Source organism: Protomyctophum bolini, assembly GCF_963924005.1.
Source record: "Protomyctophum bolini genome assembly, chromosome: 11".
NCBI classification, from domain to species: Eukaryota; Metazoa; Chordata; class Actinopteri; order Myctophiformes; family Myctophidae; genus Protomyctophum; species Protomyctophum bolini.
The window spans coordinates 3,021,562-3,042,976 of record NC_137872.1 but is presented as its reverse complement, the minus strand read 5'-3'; the positions used below and the strand labels follow the sequence as shown (position 1 = coordinate 3,042,976).

At 42.8% G+C, this 21,415-nt stretch overlaps 1 protein-coding gene across 1 annotated transcript; it reads right to left on the bottom strand.

The window, feature by feature from the left end:
• Positions 1–972: 972 nt before the first annotated feature.
• Positions 973–21,399, bottom strand: xpnpep3 (X-prolyl aminopeptidase 3, mitochondrial). The gene is made up of 11 exons (XM_080775539.1): positions 21,016–21,399; positions 20,420–20,542; positions 18,301–18,488; positions 16,653–16,872; positions 14,964–15,148; positions 13,168–13,230; positions 11,635–11,748; positions 10,088–10,173; positions 9,677–9,860; positions 4,198–4,318; positions 973–2,621 (listed from the first exon to the last, which is right to left on the bottom strand). The coding sequence occupies exons 1-11, from the start codon at positions 21,086–21,088 to the stop codon at positions 2,452–2,454; spliced, it is 1,527 nt and encodes a 508-aa protein (XP_080631665.1). The 5' UTR covers positions 21,089–21,399; the 3' UTR covers positions 973–2,451.
• Between the last annotated feature and the right edge of the window lie 16 nt (positions 21,400–21,415).

The following is a 21,415-nucleotide window of genomic DNA, read 5'->3' as shown; positions in this document are numbered from 1 at the left end:
GGACACGATTCCGCCACTCTTCAACCGGCGGTTCCCCGGAGTGGCTGTTATCGGTGTTGGAGTCGCTCCTTCTCTCGGTATCTCCTGTTTCTTACGGTCTGTCCGCACAAACAAAATGGCGGCTTGTTGTTTCTACTCCTCTGATACGGGGGGAGGGTTGGAGGTACAGCAACATTAGGCGTGAAGGGGGGTTGGTTGGTGCTCGGGATTGCCCGGAATACACTTTCGTATCCTCTCGGAGTTTGCACTACGATCGCTATCATCTGTAGGGGACGGTCGCGCTCCAGCGGCGCGGCATCAACCGCACCGCCATCAGAATTTTGGCACGGATCCTTTTAGATTCGGCAACCAATCAATCAATGGGAAATACATTTTGAACTTGATCAAAGTAAAGCCTTCGTCAATTGTATTTCGCTTGATATGATCATACACATTCAAACCCCACACCCTCTATGGTCTCTCCATATCGAATATGTTTTCTAAATCATCCAGACCAGACATCCAGAGTTTATTTTTTTCCCCTCTCACACCATATGAACAGAAATAATGTACAAGTAACCGATATCTTCCAGCTGGGATGCTACCTCAGTGACCTGCAAATAATAAAAGTACAAGGGAGCCGTTGGGAGTTTATTGAGTTATAAGCAACACATTTTGACATCATCTATAAATGTCCTTGTGTTGCCTTCACCATAAGAACACACAGGAGAAACTCAACCTTACATTCCATCTCTAACTAGAAGACCAACACATAGGCCTGCCTAGTAGTGCCTACAGGTGTGGGGTGGACAGACACACACACACACACACACACACACACACACACACACACACACACACACACACACACACACACACACACACACACACACACACACACACACACACACACACACACACACACACACACACACACACACACACACACACACACACACACACACACACACACACACACACACACACACACACACACACACACACACACACACACACACACACACACACACACACACACACACACACACACACCAAAACCTTGCCAAGATAAAGATACACTTCCAAGTTTCAACTATTTCAGTGCACGGGTAGCCTATGGTTCTCCAGCCCAAGTTATATCAGGATTCTAGACACAAAAGTGGCTTGTAAAAAAAGAAAACGTGGTCATGAAAATGCCAGCATCCAAGATGGACATCAGGGTTCTGTCACACCGTCCGCACTTCTATTCTATGAGGGCAGATTCTGCCACTCATAGCTACCGGTAGTCAATGGGAATGGAGCGCTTTGCTGCCATTTGCGGATAAAAAAAAAAAAAAGCTCTATTCCCAATTAAATTCATTGGCAGAATCCACCCAGTACGGTGTGTGTGAACTGTGCCAAGATCATTAGGTCATTACTAATTCCATCCCATCATACAGTATTTGATTTGAGGTTTTTCTTCTTCAGATGAGACATATAAATGTGTTTGCATCTTACATTTAGATGTAAGATAATGTGAGTAGTAAACCTACCCAAGTAGACATTATGGCCGGTGGCCGCAGTTCAGGAGAAAAACACTTTAATGCTCCTGGTACATTAGCCCATTTCCAAATCATCTCAAACTTTACTACAAGTGGTCTCAACCCAGCCTGCAACTGCCCATGCTTAATGTACACTGGCAGTGATTATTGAATCAGTATAGTATAAGATTCAGGGGAAGATGCACACTGCAACATTTACTGTATATGTGTTTGTGTGTATTTCCTTTTCTGAATATTGTTGGTGACAGTTTGCACAGGATGAGACGTGGAAAAGCCTGCAAAACACAAAACTGTAAAAGACAAGAGCATGCATGGATTTCTTTGCAAATTTCGTTCATCAAAGAAAAGACAGCATCTGGAGGAGAAAAAAAAAGATTTCACTACCGTTAAAAAATAAAATCTTTGTTTCACCATGTTTCATTGTGTAAAAAATGAAATCTTGCAGTGTGCATCCATCAAACTTTAGGCTTATAGGCAGTTATTAGGGACCCTGACCACGCCACCACAGTTAATAACCCATTTTGGACTGAGGCTTCAAAATCCTAAATCATTTCTGAAAAACCCATGTTTCTATGTCAGTGGTGCTCAACCTTTTTCATGTCAAGGACCCCCAGAATTATCTCTATTGGGCCACGGACCCCCATCTCAAAATATGTAGTTCCAGGGACCCCCCCAGAAGCCAATATTTTAGTTAAAAATGTTCGCTCTGAAATATATATTCAAAGATTTGCACCACATTTTCACGACCTTTTTAAGCTATTTTTCAATAGCTAAAGCATGACATAATGCTTGAAACACAGGCTTATAGAGAGTTATTAGGGACCCTGACCGTGCCATAGTTATTCGAACAGGTGAATCACAAAACCACACTGCCTGGCTTTTGGTGCCGCCCGCCACTTCAACAGTTGTGCCCGTCTCGTCTGCCCGCCCCCTATCTCTGGGCACTGCAGGCACGTTCCACGTCAGCGATGGTCTTCGGTGTCTCCGAGGATAGAATCAGGGGTTCTCCGTTGTCTTGAATCACAACGTCGTCTTCTATTCGGACCCCGATGCCACGGAATCGTCCAGGGGCCTGGTCGTCGTCCAGACAGATATACAGCCCTGGAGGGAAGAGAGGAGGGTATTGAAGAGTTTGAAATGTGTGTAGCACCAAAACTGTGGAATGCACTTCCCATTGCAATCAGAACTGCAGCATCACTCCCTCCCAATCTTCCACCGTAGTCTGAAAACCTACCTTTTCAGACTCCATCATGGCCCATAGCACTTACCCTACCCCTTCAGATAGCATTTCTGTAGACGTAGATAGCATTTGATACAGACTTCTAGCATGTTATGTAGACTGCACTATAATTGCATTGTATGGTAGTCATAGCACGTCATAGTACATATGTATAGCATAGTATAGTTTATATGTATTGTTTCATTATATAGATATTCCACTGTTACGTTCTTAGCTTACGCATGTTTCATGATAAATGCTTTTTATGTGATGTATGTATTCCCATGCTTTTTTGTTCTTGCTTAATGTAAATCGCTCTGGATTAAGAGCGTCTGCTAAATGCCTAAATTGTAAATTGTAGCACCAACATCTATTCATGCTCGAGAGAAAGCCATATAGCCAAAGTAACAGTGCTGTACACACACCGCTAATACAAACTTTGTATAATGTTGCTGAAACATGTTTAACAACGTATACAGCTACTATGGTATACATCTGCAACAGAACAGATACATCAAGAACAATGATTCAGAGCATCTATTGGTTTATTTCAACAAAACAAATGTGAGAACTGATGATGAAAGGTGCATTCATTTATATATAAAGCGGTGTCTTATAAATGGACTTAAAGGAGAATACAATACTAAAGGCTTTCTTACCTTTCTTTGTAGTTGTTACGTCCCCACCAAAGAGGTCCAGGTGTTATTTTGTGCAAAAGCTCCTTATTGGCTATTTCCCCTACCATAAGCCCTCAATGAATTGTATTGAATTGGATGGGAATTGAATGGGGCTATGGGGTGTTGTGCTAATTCGCTTATTTCCATCGAAATAAGTAGTAAACTGTGCCGCTTGGGATATCATTTATATTATGAAGAGAGGATATATACAAAGAAAATATAATTTTGAGCGATGGAAATAAGCGAATTAGCACAACACCCCATAGCCCCATTCAATTCACATTCCATTCAATGCAATTCATTGAGGCCTTATGGTAGGGGAAATAGCCAATAAGGAGTTTTTGCACAAAAAAACACCTGGACCTCTTTGGTGGGGACGTAACGACTACAAATAAAGGTTAAGAAAGTCTTCTAGCATGGAATTCTCCTTTAACCCATTCTGAACGGGAACCCGTTTTGGTGTTAGCATCATGTTATGCTTTAGCTATTGAAAAATAGCAGATCTACAAGCTCATAGCGCGCCACCGAGTGGCGCGCTACGAGCTTGTAGGTCTGCTATTTTTGAAAAATCGAAGAACGACTGACATTTTTTTAATCTGATCTCAGGTCAGAATGGGTTAATCAGACCAGTGTGTAGTCCAGTGGAAAACCTCGTATGAATCTGATCTCAGGTCAGAATGGGTTAATTGTAATTTGAAATGTTGAAGCTTATCAGTGACTTTCCATAAAAGGCATGCAAAATGTGCTGGATCATAAAACTATAGTGTTAGTGTCTCCGTACCAGGCTCTATAGTGATGGCCATCCCCGGCTGCAGCGGCTGTGACCGGGACAGTTCTGGAGTGTCATGGACGTCCATACCCAGGTAGTGACCCACGTGGTGGGGGCAGTACCTCCTCGCAGCCTGAGAGGAGAGGAGTGAAATCTATTTACAATTTAGGCATTTAGCAGACGCTCTTAATCCAGAGCGACTTACATTAAGCAAGAACAAAAAAGCATGGGAATACGTCACATGAAAAGCATTTATCATGAAACATGCGTAAGCTAAGAACGTAACAGTGGAATATCTATATAATGAAACTATACATATAAACTATACATATATACTATACTATGCTATACATATGTACTATGACGTGCTATGACTACATACAATGCAATTATAGTGCTGTCTACATAACATGCTATAAGTCTGTATCAAATGCTATCCAAGTCTACAGAAATGCTATCTAATGGGTATAGGGTAAGTGCTACGGGCCATGATGGAGTTTGAAAAGGTGGGTTTTCAGACTACGGCGGAAGATTGGGAGTGATGCTGCTGCAGTTCTGACTGCAATGGGAAGTGCATTCCACAGTTTTGGAGCCAGAAGGGACGAGTTTGGGACGTGTGGAGCGTTGTCCCGAAAACCAAACATGAACGCAACGCATAAAAAGAGCTCGGTGTGGAATAATCCACACAAAAGCTGCAAATACATACAGGGTTGTTGAATATATTAATATTTGCATCCTTCATTTGTCTCTGAATGTATTGGATAATTATAAATGGAAAAGGTGGACCTATACTCACATTACAAAAGACAAAGTCAAAGAGAAGGTTGCATTTTAAGTCATGGTATAGTCAGTAGGCTACTTAATCAAGGATATGAAAACTTAACTGTTGTACAGTACACGTGTACAACAGTTTAAATCCACCATAATGACAAAGAAATCCAGCACTGCCACAGATGTTAGTGCTTGATTCAATCAATTTGGTAGAAAAGCTTAGTTATAACTGTAAAGCCTACATTTTATACACTTCTTAACAGAGATAAAGCTAGATATCTACACCAAAACCACTGCAGGCAAGCAGCAGCAGAAGCACAATGTCAAATAGCAGCCTATACTAGAGCTGACAGCTGAGTTTTTATAAGGTAACTGGGCCAGGCATAACATTCTGATCATCAAGTTTATGACCCGTGTATTTTTTTTATATGAAAATAAAGCATTGGAAAGTCTTTAGTGCCTCTAAGATTGATGCAACCCATCTGAAGGTCATCTATTACAATGTCAAAATATATTATACAAATCTATAACTAAGCCTTCAAGGAAAATAAGTTTCCGTAGAATTATGTAGCAGTCTTACCCAAAACAATACCTCATGAGTCATAACACATACATAGTGTATATACTTTGCATGTCGGTTTAAAAAAATAAGAATCCCAAATGGCATTTCACATCTGCTGCACTCCTTTGATGATGATTTACAGTATGAAGCACTCTGGTGTATGAATAATGGCCAAAGGAAAACCCTTTTCTTTCTGAATATAGATAACTATATGCCACCGCTATGCTTTGTGATTGTGAGCATAACAAATTCAACATTCATTAGTATAATTGTATACTCTATTGACAGTTGAGAAAGTAAAAAATGTCTAATTTTGGTTCACCATCAATGAAAAATGCATAATAGGTGTGTGGTCCACTCAGAAACCAATTGCTGCACATTAGTAGAAACATTTGCAGTGTGTGTGTGTGTGTGTGTGTGTGTGTGTGTGTGTGTGTGTGTGTGTGTGTGTACGAGGTGGTGGGGTCCTCGCTTCGCCCACTTACCGGTATCTCCACATGTATCTAGTGGGCCACGGCAATTGAGATAACCTACTGTAGTCCTATTCAAACTGTCAAATAATTATGGGCCTAGATTTAAACCCATTCTGACCTGAGATCAGATTCTAAAAACGTCTTCTACATCCTGACAGTTTTCTCAAAAAGCAATGTTTCTATGTCAGTCGCTCTTCGATTCTTCAAAAATAGCAGACCTACAAGCTTGTAGGTCTGCTTCTATGAGCTTGTAGATCTGCTATTTTTCAATAGCTAAAGCATAACATGATGCTAACACCAAAAGGGTCTCCCGCCCTGGTCTCAAACCCAGGACTCCCACACTGAAAGATCACACATCAACACTAGCCCTAAACCACAGCCTCCTACATGATAAACGAAACAGAGAGTGGGCATCCCAGGTCTTTTAACTTATGTAATCTGTGTCGTGACGACAATGTAGGAATTTGGAATCCATTCATTCATTCCATTTTTGATACCAGTTCATTATTCTTTGTCTTCATGAAGAATTAGCATGTCAGTCTGCTATGCGTTTTGAACAAACGCCTCCCCCAAACCGCTTACAAATCATTCATTGTTCCATTATTACCCTACAGTTTTACTTTTCTAGAGAGAGTAAGATTTTCTGTCTTTTAAAGGAAAACCCAAGTTGAACAAATGTACATTAAGCTTTGGTTTGGCTCGCTCATTTTATTTCCCTGACATAAACCGCTGCAGGAAAGGAGTGCCTACTATTATAGGTAGTCACAGTGGTATATTGTGCTTTATGAAGGTTGTAATTAGGTCACTATTTCATCGTTTAAATTGGCCAGAGAAGCTTATGGCCATTTCCTGACCACAAAACCATCAGCCAGGGTAAAAATAAACACTTAATATAAACAAAGATTCCTCAATGTTTTACGCCATGAGGCTCGAGGAATGATAGTGTGATAGCAATCATAGCACTAAATGCAGTTTGCTGTCTGTATGATGGTTACTCTGTGTTCCAACTACAGAGGGAACACAAGATTCTATTTTAGGCAGACCGTTTGGAAAACAGTAACCCGGGGAAGTAAGGTGACATGTCTCTAGACTCTATTCCGGTTTTTGGATGGGCGAATATGATCGCAGCCATATCATAATAAATATGTAGATATAAAAATGTATTCATTACTTTAAAAGCATTGTTAACATTTTTAAGAGCCTTGATTCACATTTGATCACACTCCTTTATGGCACACATAAACACTTGACTTTATTTGCCAGGCCAATGAAAAACATTGCAGTACAATACTGCTCCATAAACACAAGGAGAATTACGGTATGTGGTCAGAGAGTTTACACATCCCACTTTTGAGACTTGATCAAATACTAGAGTTTAATGAATGTGCACCGTCCTGGAGTAGTGCAAGGTTACATTCAAATTGGTCAGTAGGGACCTGTGTAAGGGCAGGGAGTACGAAGAAATTGACACTGGGGGCAGCGGTGGCCGAACGGTTAGTGGAGCGGTCTTGATACCGGAAGGTCGCTATAGTTCGTATCCCCGGACCGGCACGTTAAAATTACCACCGCTGAAGTGCCCTTGGACAAGGCATTGAACCTTACCTCTACCATGAAATGTTCTATGAGCAGGGCCTGGCTGTAAACAAGTTATTGAGCTTAGTCCAGTTACCCCATGGGTAAACATAGTAACTTTGCTTTGCTTTTGGCCAGGGTACCTTATAAATATTCCATAATTGTCCTTCATAATGTTACACATAACACACTCATAACACCAAATTTGGCAACACAAATTCAAGAGCTATTGCCTGGTTTTATATTTAAAAGATACTGTACATAATAATGCTCCATCATTTGATATTCATCCTTTTAAATTAAAATGTGCATTTACATGGCAGACTGTAGGCTCAACAACATCTACGCAACATTACATACCTGTAATGTTGTGAGTTTGATTCCCAGCTCAAAGTTTGAAAAACTTTTTGCCCAGTTTGAAAAAGCCCTGGATGGAGTCTACACAAGAATGCTACGAATGGCACTAGGTGTCACATGGACGGACCGCATCAGAAATGTGGACCTCTATGCTGGGGACCTACTACCACGCGTCACGGACAAAGTCAGAGAGAGAAGGATGAGGCTGGCAGGGCACTGCGTCAGGCACCCAGAACTAGAGACTGGCAGGGCACTGTGTCAGGCACCCAGAACTAGAGACTGGCAGGGCACTGTGTCAGGCACCCAGAACTAGAGACTGGCAGGGCACTGTGTCAGGCACCCAGAACTAGAGGCTGGCAGGGCACTGCGTCAGGCACCCAGAACTAGAGGCTGGCAGGGCACTGCGTCAGGCACCCAGAACTAGAGACTGGCAGGGCACTGCGTCAGGCACCCAGAACTAGAGGCTGGCAGGGCACTGCGTCAGGCACCCAGAACTAGAGGCTGGCAGGGCACTGCGTCAGGCACCCAGAACTAGAGGCTGGCAGGGCACTGCGTTAGGCACCCAGAACTAGAGGCTGGCAGGGCACTGCGTCAGGCACCCAGAACTAGAGACTGGCAGGGCACTGCATCAGGCACCCAGAACTAGAGACTGGCAGGGCACTGTATCAGGCACCCAGAACTTGAGGCAAGTAAATTGACCCTACGGGAGCCAACACAGGGCAAAGCCAGGAGGGGAATGAAGCGTACCACCACCACGTGCTGTGGCGCGACAACTTGGCTGACGACACTGCAGAGCTCAAGAACCTGATGTTGGATTATAGGAATTTGTGGAGGGCAGTGATCCGGGAATCCCGAGTTGGTGTTGGCTGGCTAGACCTCAGAACTCTCTCAGAACACAGATTCCCAGCTCAGGGTATTCTTCATCCATCCTCTCTTCTCTGTGCTCACTTTCCTGTCACTATAGTCACTGTTCTATCCCAGTTAGACAGGGTCTAATAAAAATGGAGTAGCTTCCATGTAGAATGTGGATGTCATGTAATGCCAGTGCTACGAGTATGTTTGAAAAAGATTAAAAGAAAAGTATAGGCCTGGGCCGTGGCTCAGCGGTCCAGGCACCTTGGCAGTGTGCCGCGGGTTCGATCCCGACGGCCTTTACTGCATGTCACCCCCCATCTCTCTCCCCATTTCCTGTCAGCCTACTGTCTGTCCCTCCATAAAAAATATAAAATAAAGGCGAAAGCCACAAAAGAAACCTTAAAAAATAAAATAAAAGTATAAAACATGAGAACAAATATTCAGGCATCTGAAATGAGGCGCCGATTTGCCCAGTGGTTTGTGAAATGAATTAGCTATGGACGGACAGACAGACAGACAGACAGACAGACAGACAGTGGACACTTGGGGCTGTATTTTGTGCATCTTAAAACCCATTTTGGGCGGGAACCCCTTTTGGTGTTACATTATGCTTCAGCTATTGAAAAATAGCAGATCTACAAGCTCATAGCGCGCCACCGAGTGGCGCGCTACGAGCTTGTAGGTCTGCTATTTTTGAAAAATCGAAGAAAGACTAGCTTTTTCAGAAACTGTCAGGATGTAGAAGACATTTTTTTAATCTGATCTCAGGTCAGAATGGGTTAATTAGCTATGGACAAACAAACAGACAGACAGTCAGTCAGTCACATACAGTGGACACTTGGCACCCTACAGCGCCTCATCATAAAAGCATATTATACTGTATATACACAATGTCTTGTACCTTCAGGACATCAGCATCGCTGGTATGGGCCTGTAAGATGCCCAGCCGTTTGAGCTGTTGCCCCAGCAGGGCCAGCATGGTGCTGTAGATGTGATCCAGACTGACTCCTGGGGAACAGAGAGACAGACAGGACCGCTGGACCTCCAGAACCGCCTCATAGAGCTCGGCCTGAGCCGGGCTGAACCTGGGAGGGAAAAGGAGGAATTCAAAGCAGTGTTGATTTCCTCGACTAAAACTAAGGGCCGATTCATACTCCTATTTTAGAGCCGAATAAAAGTCGGTTCGGCGCTGTAGAGCCTACAATGTGACGTCATTTGAGGTTCGGGAGGGGGGGGGGCTTGAAATGTACTGTAATTCTGCAAACTGTTAATAAATATTTAAATCAACCAGTCAGTCAGTGGTGCGACTTACCTTCCATTCACGGGCCATGTGCGTGTGACATCACTGACATAACCAAAGTATTCACAGCCACCATCTAGCAAAACCATCTCACCATCCTGACGGAGAACAACAGATAATAATGAATTGCATTTTTATAGCAGCTTTTCCAAGTGCTCAAAGCGCTTTACAATATGGTTCATTCATTCATACATTGGGAGGTGAAGCGACGAACAGTCGACGCCAGCGTCCTCACTTCCCACATTCACACACCGACGGTAGCATGAAGCTCACACCGACCGACTCATTGGAGGCAGTGTAGGGTTCAGTGTCTTCTTGCCCAAGGACACTTCGACATGTGGACAGGAGGAGAAGCCGGGATTCGAACCGCCGCCCAGGGGATCATTGGACGACCTGCTCTACCTCCTGAGCCACAGCCGCAAATCTTGCATTTATTTATTTATATGGTTAATTTGTTCGTTCTCCATTGATAACAATACTAATAAAACGTACCAAGCACTTATCAAAACCAAGATACAAAAGAACTTTGCATAGGACCAAATGAAATCAGCAACAAAAAAAATTAAAACATGGATTTTTATGAAGATCTGATCAAATATCATTTTTTTTACGTGGACAAATCAGATGTAATCGAAAGTACAACAAAAACAATACTAAATTGTAGCATTATAGAGCGTCGCAGTCCCGCCCCCTACCAGGGCCCAGGAAATGATTCTCCGTTCATTTTCCTCATTGACATTTCAAAAAGTATTTATTTAAAGACGGTTACGCCGCGGACAAAGCCAACTCGAGTCGTGACAACTCATGACAACAAAACACAATATTTTGGACCAAACAAATAATTACAAAGAAGAAAAAAAACGGCAGATTACAACACTTTTTGTTGTCGTTTTTCTTCTTTGTAATTATTTGTTTGGTCCAAAATATTGTGTTTGTTGTCATGAGTTGTCACGACTCGAGTTGGCTTTGTCTGCGGCGTAACCGTCTTTTTTTTTTTGATCAAAGTTTTTTTATTAATTTTTCACACATGAAAATATTATACAACATTTTTCGGGGAAAAAATTCCCCCCCCCCCTCCCTTCCCCCCAGAGTTCACGCTCTGAAAGAGCCACAACCCCAGTATCTTGCACCATATGAAAATAAAAGGCACATACAAATATACATAGACATAATAGAATAATAGAAGTATGCAAAGAAATAATAATAATTAAAAAAAAAATATATATATAAATATAAAATAATAATAATAAAATAAAATAAAACAAATTACAGTAGGGTCAGTGTAACAAGTTGAGGATTGTTGATGTCAGCCGCGTTCATCCTCTCAATGCATGTCAAAAAAGGTTGCCAAATGGTGTAGAATTTTAAGGCACCGGCGTACCCTCTTGTGGAGTAGCGAGCGTAACCGTCTTTAAATAAATACTTTTATGGGGAAAATGCATTGGGAATCATTTCCTGGGCCTGGCGTCGTCATGACAGGGGGCGGGACTGCGACGCTCTATAAGGACAGTATAGTAAGCTTGAAATGTGTAAAACAAATGTAATAAATGGACCTTTACCTTGACAATCTGGTTGTTGTTGATGTAGTGCAGCGTGTTGGCGCGGTTTCCTCCTGCAACCACAGGGGGATAGGCCAGGAAGTTGGCGCCATGGACACGACTCTCAAAATCAAACTGAGAGAAAGTTCCCATAATTCCCATGAATTTAACCCAAGAGTTTTCATTCATTCATGACATTTTGATTCATCTTTGCCTTATATAGGTTGTTAAAGGAGAATTCCATGCTAGAAGGCTTTCTTACCTTTCTTTGTAGTTGTTACGTCCCCACCAAAGAGGTCCAGGTGTTATTTTGTGCAAAAGCTCCTTATTGGCTATTTTAATTGAATAGGAATTTAATGGGGTTATGGGGTAAGGTGGTAATTCGCTTATTTCCATCGCTCAATTTTTTATAAATTTTTTTTATATCCTCTCTTCATAATGTAAATAATATCCCAAGCGGCACACTTTACTACTTATTTCGATGGAAATAAGCGAATTAGCACAACACCCCATAGCCCCATTCAATTCCCATTCAATTCAATGCAATTCATTGAGGGCTTATGGTAGGGGAATTAGCCAATAAGGAGTTTTTGCACAAAAAAACACCTCTTTGGTGGGGACGTAACGACTACAAAGAAAGGTAAGAAAGCCTTCTAGCATGGAATTCTCCTTTAATGGTACCCCTACTTTCAACCCCTGAATTTACCATGAAGTATTTCATTCACAATTTATTTGTTATTTCAGTTTCAACTGATTGTGGGGTGGGGATGTGGGCTAAGTTAGTGCTTTTGTAACTCGCCATGCATCCCATGTGTATACATCCCACTGTTTCTCAATTGTCTGTGTGGTCAGACTAGAGTCTGTGTGGTCAGACTAGTGTCTGTGTGGTCAGGCTAGTGTCTGTGTGGTCAGGCTAGTGTCTGTGTGGTCAGGCTAGTGTCTGTGTGGTCAGGCTAGTGTCTGTGTGGTCAGACTAGTGTCTGTGTGGTCAGGCTAGTGTCTGTGTGGTCAGGCTAGTGTCTGTGTGGTCAGACTAGTGTCTGTGTGGTCAGACTAGTGTCTGTGTGGTCAGACTAGTGTCTGTGTGGTCAGACTAATGTCTGTGGTCAGACTAATGTCTGTGTGGTCAGGCTAGTGTCTGTGTGGTCAGACTAGTGTCTGTGTGGTCAGACTAATGTCTGTGGTCAGACTAATGTCTGTGTGGTCAGACTAGTGTCTGTGTGGTCAGACTATTGTTGTTTGGTCAATTGTGGCATACAATACTAATTCAGAACACAGTAGGGGAGCCAATCAATCAGTTTTTGGCAATTAATTAGCTAATTATGCTAATTACACATACTAAACCCAACAGAAAAAAAATTGACATGTTTCTTTGGGGCATTCTGCGAACCAGTCTCCAAAATAATAACATTCCAAAAATCACGGAAAGTGATTGGCTCCCCTACTAACATTTCAGTTCAACATTCTAAAGAATCAAAAAGGTTTTGCCCATTCATAGATACAGTAAGATAGTATATAGAAATCATAACATGCAATGCTGTAAAATACTTTTACCTTCGCATAGATCAGAGCTTCATCGATGTCGCCTCGACAAAAAGCCATAGTCTTCCTGAATGCCTGCAGGACAAGAAAATGATTGGAAACCGTTTCCAAATGCCAAGTCAGCATGACTGATCAGGTTTGATTCAGTATAATATAAATAAACACACACTTTACGAACTTGCAAATGCAAAAAATACTGTAATTCTAATATTATATCTTCAAATATTGTATATATATATTATACCCAAACATTATAAACATGTTTGAGAAGGGGCTGGGGCTGCTACTGTTAGCTAGCTGTGTGGCTCTATAAAAGCTGCCTATAAAATAAAATGGTAAATGGTGCATGTATATAGCGCCTTTATCCAAGGCGCTTTACATAGTGCATTACATTCACCCGTTCACACACACATTCATACACCGATTGCGGCGGAAGCCATGCAAGGCACCACCAACCAGCACATCGGGAGCAATTTGGGGTTCAGTGTCTTTTTTCCCAAGGACCCTTCGACATGTAGACAGGAGGAGGAGGAGCCGGGATTTGAACCGCCGACCCATGGATCATTGGACGACCTGCTCTACCTCTTGAGCCACAGTCGCTATGCCTATTTGCTCAGACACTACTATGACGTAAAATTCTCCATTCATTGTCAATGGGAATTTAATGTTTGTGTAAGACAAAAATTGCCGATTTGCTCAGACACTATGACGTCAAATTCTCCATTCATTGTATTCAAGACCTTATTCTTTCGGCCATGACCCACACTTCATGACCATAGGTGAGAGTAGGAACACTTCATGACCATAGGTGAGAGTAGGAACACTTCATGACCATAGGTGAGAGTAGGAACGAAGATTGCTCGGTAGACCGAGAGCTTTGCCTTCTGGCTCAAGTCTCTTTCCGTCACAACAGATTGGGGAACCCTGATCTAAAGTAACTTAACCATTACAAAAGGGCAAGTGGGAACGACTCTCCCACCGCCTATGCCAGCAATCTTCTATGTAAATTATTTACCCGGCAATGTACTGTAGCAGTATTCCAGTGGGAACACAGCTTACTTGATCATAGCTGACATCAACGTAAGAAGGTGTGGTGAGCTTGGTTTAAAATGGTTTAAATTGGTTTAAATTTAGTTTAGGAACCCCTTTTGGTGTTTTAACTATTATGTCATGCTTTAGCCGTTGAAAAATAGCAGATCGAGCTTGTAGGTCTGCTATTTTTGAAAACTGAAAAGTTGTGAAAATGTGGTGCAAATCTATCGAATATATATTTCAGAGCGAACATTTTTAACTAAAATATTTGCTTCTGGGGGGGTCCCTGGAACAACATATTTTGAGATGGGGGTCCGTGGCCCAATACAGATAATTCTGGGGGTCCTTGAGATGAAAAAGGTTGAGCACAACTGACATAGAAACATGGCTTTTTCAGAGAACTATTAGGATTTAGAAGCCTTTTTTTCAGTCAGTCAGTCAGTCCAAAATGGGTTAAAATGTTTAAATTAAATGAGAAAACAGAGATTTGAAACAAAGGGCCTTTGGCCAGACTTAACCCATTCTGAACGGGAACCCATTTAGGTGTTAGCATCATGTTATGCTTTAGCTATTGAAAAATAGCAGATCTACAAGCTCATAGCGCGCCATCGAGTGGCGCGCTACGAGCTTGTAGGTCTGCTATTTTTGAAAAATCGAAGAACGACTGACATTTTTAGAATCTGATCTCAGGTCAGAATGGGTTCATCAGACCATTGTGTGTCCAGTGGAAACCTCGTATGAATCTGATCTCAGGTCAGAATGGGTTAAATAAATACCTGTGCTGTGATGCGACCAGCCTCGTGCATGAGGGCCACCTCAGCGGAGCTCTTAACGGCCCTGAGGGAGTGCGTCAGAGGCCTAAGAGCGCGCGGCATGGATCCTTCCTCCAGCAGAGGACGGACATGAGTCTGGTGCAGACGAGGGTTGGATGGCTGAGAACTGTCATACCACACTGTAGTGCCTGGGAGAGAGACAGAGAGAGAGAGAGAGAGAGATGAAGAAGCAGAGATAAGGAACTGGTTGGAATAACGTGTTCCTTCCACGCACTACGTCCAACCAGGGAAACTTCCCCCTGTCAGGTGTAAAGGAGCAACTTGGACACTCAGGCATGAAGGAAGCATGAGTTCAAGTCCGTTGCTCTCCCCTTGTCCCCCATATATGGGGACTAGGTTGGTCTCCCCTTGTCCCCCATATATGGGGACTAGGTTGGTCTCCCCTTGTCCCCCATATATGGGGACTAGGTTGGTGGAGGGTGTGTAGAGCCCAGGATCACATTAGATGATTGACACAGGGGTGAAAAATGGGTTACAAAATCGTGGGATAAAAAATTTAAGCAAAGAAAAGAAGCGAAGATAAGCTCATGATTCCAGCCGGAGCTCCGATAGTCTCTCCTTTCTTCAGTAATTATGCTCAGTAAAGAAGAGATGGTGATGGTGGGTTAAAGGTAGAGTACCGTAAGTGATTTCACTTAATTCAAATATCACTTATTATTTTGTTTTGTTGTGATAATCCTCTCTACTATAGAGTGTGCTGACCATATAAGGAGTTCCTCCCTGTCCCCAGTTAACCCCTGGGGGTCAAAAAAAAAACCTTAGATTTCGTTTTTGACTCTCTATCCTGATTGGACGAAGGCTTAGGTCCCACAGCCAAAAACGAAACCTAAGGTTTTTTGAGTGAAATCACTTACTCTACCTTTAACTATGGGACTGTAAAACATCCCTCTGAAGCATGACAATGTGTACTAATGATTTAAACTTTGACTTTTTTAACACTACTCCACCGAGCTCTCACCTCTCTGTTGGTGATAAATAAATAACAGTAATTGACCAAAAAAACAACTAAAGGAACTATAGGAAGCTATAGCCTCGCGTGGCCAGACTCCAATCTGCCAGTGCCAAAAAGAAAATTGCCCTCAACGGATAGTTTGGACAATGCGAGGCTAAAAGAAAAGAAGCCATAGCTGTAAATTGTTTAACCCATTTTGGGTGGGAACGCCTTTTGGTGTTTTAAACATTATGTTACAATTTAGCTATTGAAAAATAGCAGATCTACAAGCTCATAGCGCGCCACCGAGTGGCGCGCTACGAGCTTGTAGGTCTGCTATTTTTGAAAAATCGTGAAAATGTGCCTAAAAATTTGGAATATATTTTTTCAGAACAAACGTTTTTAACTCAAATCTTTGCTTCTGGGGAGGGTCCCTGGAACAACATATTTTCAGAGGGGGGTCGGAGGCCAATTAATTACAGATCATTTTTGGGGTCCTTGACATGAAATATTGAGTGATATATAGGCCTAGAAACATAACTACGAGCTTGTAGGTATTTTTTGAAAAATCGAAGAACGACTGACATTTTTGAGAATCTGATCTCAGGTCAGAATGGGTTAATCAGACCAGTGTGTGTCCAGTGGAAACCTCGTATGAATCTGATCTCAGGTCAGAATGGGTTACTAATAGCGCCACTAACCTTTGAGGCTCTTCAGCACCAGCCCCAGCTCTTCGATGTTGTGAACCCGCTCGATGCCACTCAGAGCAACGGCTCCGTCCTTCCCTGATCTGGGCCCGTCCCAGAGCTCCCTCGCCGGGTCTCTGCGCGGCACAAACAGAATAGCCTGGTCCGGGCGGCCCGTTCCATGCAGAACCAAGGCACTGTCGGGCTCTAGAACGCCACTGAGGTAGAGGAAATCCTGAAAGATATACATAGATAGTGAAGCAGAATTATAGGCCAGTCAAATCTAAGGTTTATTGACCCAAAAGAAATTGCAATAGTAATCGTTCAAAGGGTTTTTATGATCCTTAGGGTCATCCAAATAACATAATAAAAAATGGTGAATGAAATACTTAGTGGATCATGGTCAATTCAGAGGTTGAAAGTTGGGGTACCATTAAAACGTACTGTAAGGATCATAAAAATAAACCTTGAACGATTACTATTGCAATATATTTTTTGGGTCACACACCCCTTTTCAGCTTAGATTGACTGGCCTAAATGTCCTTGGGAGACACGTTTTACATAAATGCACACCCATACTGTAAGTCACTGACTGCACTGCAGTGAATTATTCATTAAATGTCATGTGTGATACAGTACATTACATCTCTCCTCACATATGAAGCATGATTTTTCACATTCCCTATAGCGTTGCTTGAGGAGAAGGGGGATGTATGTACCATTATGAGATACCTTGTGTACAATTTAGGCATTTAGCAGACTTACATTAAGCAAGAACAGAAAGCATGGCAATGCATCACATACATAAAAAGTTATCGTGTTATCGTGAATCATACGTGAGATAAGAATGTAACGGTGGAATATAGGTCTATATAATGTAACTATGCATGTACACTGGTACAGTATACCTTATAGAGCCATGTCCATATAAAAATCACACACGTGTGAACTGAGTGGTGCAATCCCCCCCCCCCCCCCCCCCCTCCCCCTCTCTCTCTCTCTCTCGACACAGCACTACCCCTCTCTCTGTTTCTGGCGCTCCCTACTGGTATAAATAAGTCACATACTCGTGCTCATTTAAACAGGTACACACACGGACATTGCTGGTTGTAGGAGTGGTTGCACCACTCAAAAATGCTATAAGTCTACATAAAAATGTCGGGCTGTGCAAAAGCCAAAAGGTTGATATTTTGGCCCAAGGTTGGCACAGGGGATACTCTGCCCAATAAATGCCATTGGATCAACCAAATCAGTATGATTCATCCCTCCTGAGCACATTACAATTCAAGTCTTGTGTGCAAGTGGAACCAAAACGATGTAAAGAGAGCATATTTCAGACTATTAACCGCTGAAAAATATACATTGTTGTTGACCCTGGGGGATTTATTTCTCTCTGGACAAAATGTCTACAATTCGTAGCCTTCACCAAAATAAAGAGTTATAGAACGATAGATCTGCTATTTTCGTTGAATGTTCATACTACACCAGAATAGAGACACTACTAGACTCCACTTTTTGCCGTGTATATCAGTATATGTATGTGGAGTAAAAGTATTTAATATGCAACACAAAGCAAACAAAGAACAAGTCAATTAAGTTAAGAATGACCGAATGGAAAAAAAGAGAAAAATAAAATTTCAAAAACTTGAAATCAAATGCCCACCTGGTGCTGGTGGAAGGGGTAGGGGATGTCGTTGGTCATGTAACGGGTCGGGTGTGCCAGAACAATGACCACGTGAGAACCAGAGACCACGGAGGGTCCAAGCCGCTCGGCCTGGGCTTCGATGAGGGAGGCCAGCCTGTGTCTGCGGAGTTCATACTCTGTCTGCGTCAAGCCTGGAGTTACCTCACCTGAGAGGAACAGAGTGGGTGGGGGCACATTATGTTAAAACGCTGTTAACTCTGGTGCAACGCACAGGTCCTGGGCCTGGTGAGAGCAGGAGTGGTCCTGGTTAGACGTAGGAGGGGCCCAGACAGGAGTCAACCCGCAGAGCATAGTCCTTCCATGCGCCAGAAGCGTACCTCCCAGCCCTGGCAGAGTAGTTCTGGAGTAGTTCCAACGGATCGTGTGGCTTTGGTCTTTCCCCAATGGGACTGATCAAGGGTAGCTACTGGAACGTAAGTCGGGACTTGATCACCCCCGGCTGGGTCGCCTGATTGAGGGGTATGATGTTCGACAGACCCGAAACCCAGATGACCTTGGGATACATCACTGAGGATACGTCCCAGGTGATGACCTTGGGATACATCACTGAGGATACGTCCCAGGTGATGACCTTGGGATACATCACTGAGGATATACGTCCCAGGTGCATCCATGCAATGTTTTTTTTGTTATAGAAATACTTCTACCTACTACTTCGGAGCTTATATAAATTGCATACCAAATGAAACAGGCTCAGCCCGACATAATTCTGACATGAAAGTGTATCCCCTGTAGGGGGCAGAGCGAGGCAGAGAGCGAGGCAGAGAGAGAGAGAGAGAGAGAGATAGAGAGAGAGAGAGCTGGAGAGAGAAGGCAGTAAACATTTGTAGATTTCAGCCTTTGCAGTAGGCAGCAGTAGACATTCATAAGTTACAAATTGTTGGAATATCACACTTCTTACCCCTGACCATTAACTACAATGGGATGGATAGTGACCATTACTGAAATGACTGAATGTTTCTACTGTAAATTAATTAGCTCCAAGGAGACCTTGAGATGCAGCCACGGTCACATATAACCTCTGCATCACTCTGACACAAACAACCATAAATGCTAAATAAATCAGGTACAGCTGACAAGTCACCGATGAATCAAGGATGTTTCCATGTCAGTGTGTAAAAGAGACACCATACTGCTGTGTTCATTTCTAACGCCATCCTGTGAATCAGTCACTTTTAATTAACTACTTGAACCCTAGTGTGCCCTCCTTATGACATTTGGCAAAAATAGCATCTCTACAAGCTCACAACAGGTGGCAACACGTTGTGAGTTTTGTTTGCAAGTGTGTATACTATAGACAAAGTATTTGATGAAATTGGCCAGATTCTAAAGATTTTCAAGGTTTCTGGATAGGCCCTGTCAATATAGCCTCGCAGTGGCCAGCTACTACCAATATGAGACTCCTGGATTCCGAGGGAAGTTTTTGTTTCATAAAAATCCACCATAGACATACGTATGAGCTGCTTTCTGTCAGTAAACATATGTGCGGAAGCGCTCGTTGGAAATCACTTAACACAACAGTCCTGCGTAGTGCGTACCACATTGCCCATAATGCAGGAGGCAGCACCTGCACGGAATGTATTGACAGAAAGTAGCTGATAACATGGAACATGGAATGTATTGACAGAAAGTAGCTGATAACATGGAACACGGAATGTATTGACAGAAAGTAGCTCATAACATCGAACACGGACTTTTCTGTTTGGATGTTTATTTATTGTTTATTTGGATAAACTACCTTAGTAGCAGCTACTCTTCCTGGGGTATTGCAACTCTTATCTTCGTACGTTAGCTCGTCCATATATGACGTACATGATTCTCCATTCATTGTAAATGGGAATTTAATGTTTGCAGTTTGTGTAAGACAAAAATCTACACGAATAGCTGAATGTAGGAGCCCTCAAAAATAGAATCTATGAGTTGCTTACGGCTACATAAAACTGTAAAACAAGTTGATCCCAGTCAAGGGGTCAATAAAATATGGGTTTATGAGCTGATAAAGATTGAATGCTGGTAACATATACTGTTCCTGTACACAGCAGCCAATTGCACAGTCAATGTACAGTTTACTACTCACCATATTTGATGAGGTGAGGGTGCGTGAACGGGCTTGGCTGTCCCAGGTACCGAGAGGGAACGGTCTTCGGTTTTAGACCTCCAGGTTTCACTGAAATCTTCCTGCACGGGCACCACACACGTCCTATAGAGTAGACCGTCACACATCAGATTGATTCTATATGTGAGGTGTCCCAGCTTCAAGAGTTCACATTCCTACTGATGTCTGTAGAGAAGTCACTGGTGACGAGGCTGCAGAGCTGTCACACACTTGCAACATTACATGCATGATTTTGTAGGTCAACAATGAGCATGCAGGCATAGATAGACCTCTCATATCATAGACCTAGAATGTCTGTGATCATTCATATACTTCGTGGAATACTGTGCCAACTGTATGAAACAACAGGAGACATTCTAAGGCTCATATCTCATTTTGAAAGATGTAGCCTATTTGACGTTTTCATTTACAGAATAGAATGGTGAAAGTAAACAACACCTCGGTGACATAAAAAAAAGCGTCTGCACTAGTATCTGCATAAGATAACACATTGTCGTTATCTTAACGTTATCTGTCATCTTAACGTTCTGAACAAAATGAAAACCTATGTCTCTCACCTCGACTCCAATTAGAAGAGCGTGACAGGACCTTGACAGCCGATCTGACGAGAAGGTTGGGTGAGGACAACATTGTGTAGGCGAGACCGATCAGTCAGAGCCCATGGACATGGTGTGTGGTTTGAGACGTGCAGCAGCGGTCAACAACGGATCACATGGACGTGATCACAGTGGGAGGCCGACTCGGTTCGAATGACATGCCGGCGACAATCTGTTGACTGTATGCCTACCTGTCAAATAGCCACGCAAAGTGCCAATGGACGTCACGTCACACACGAACTGTTATATCATCATAATCATGTCATGAACACTCGCTTGCTTGGTTCTGTAAGGTGACTGGGCCCTTCCCTTTAAGGCCCTCCTTCTGATTCGCGGAGACGGAGCTACATCCGCCCTCTGA

Excerpts from the sequence above, each read along its gene's own strand:
- xpnpep3 (XM_080775539.1), bottom strand. The coding sequence starts at position 21,088 with ATGTTGTCCTCACCCAACCTTCTCGTCAGATCGGCTGTCAAGGTCCTG. Across the intron at positions 16,873-18,300 it reads ACCCCTTCCACCAGCACCAG|GATTTCCTCTACCTCAGTGG; the intron begins GTGGGCATTTGA and ends TATATCTTTCAG. Across the intron at positions 4,319-9,676 it reads GCGATGCTGATGTCCTGAAG|GCTGCGAGGAGGTACTGCCC; the intron begins GTACAAGACATT and ends CTCTCCTCTCAG.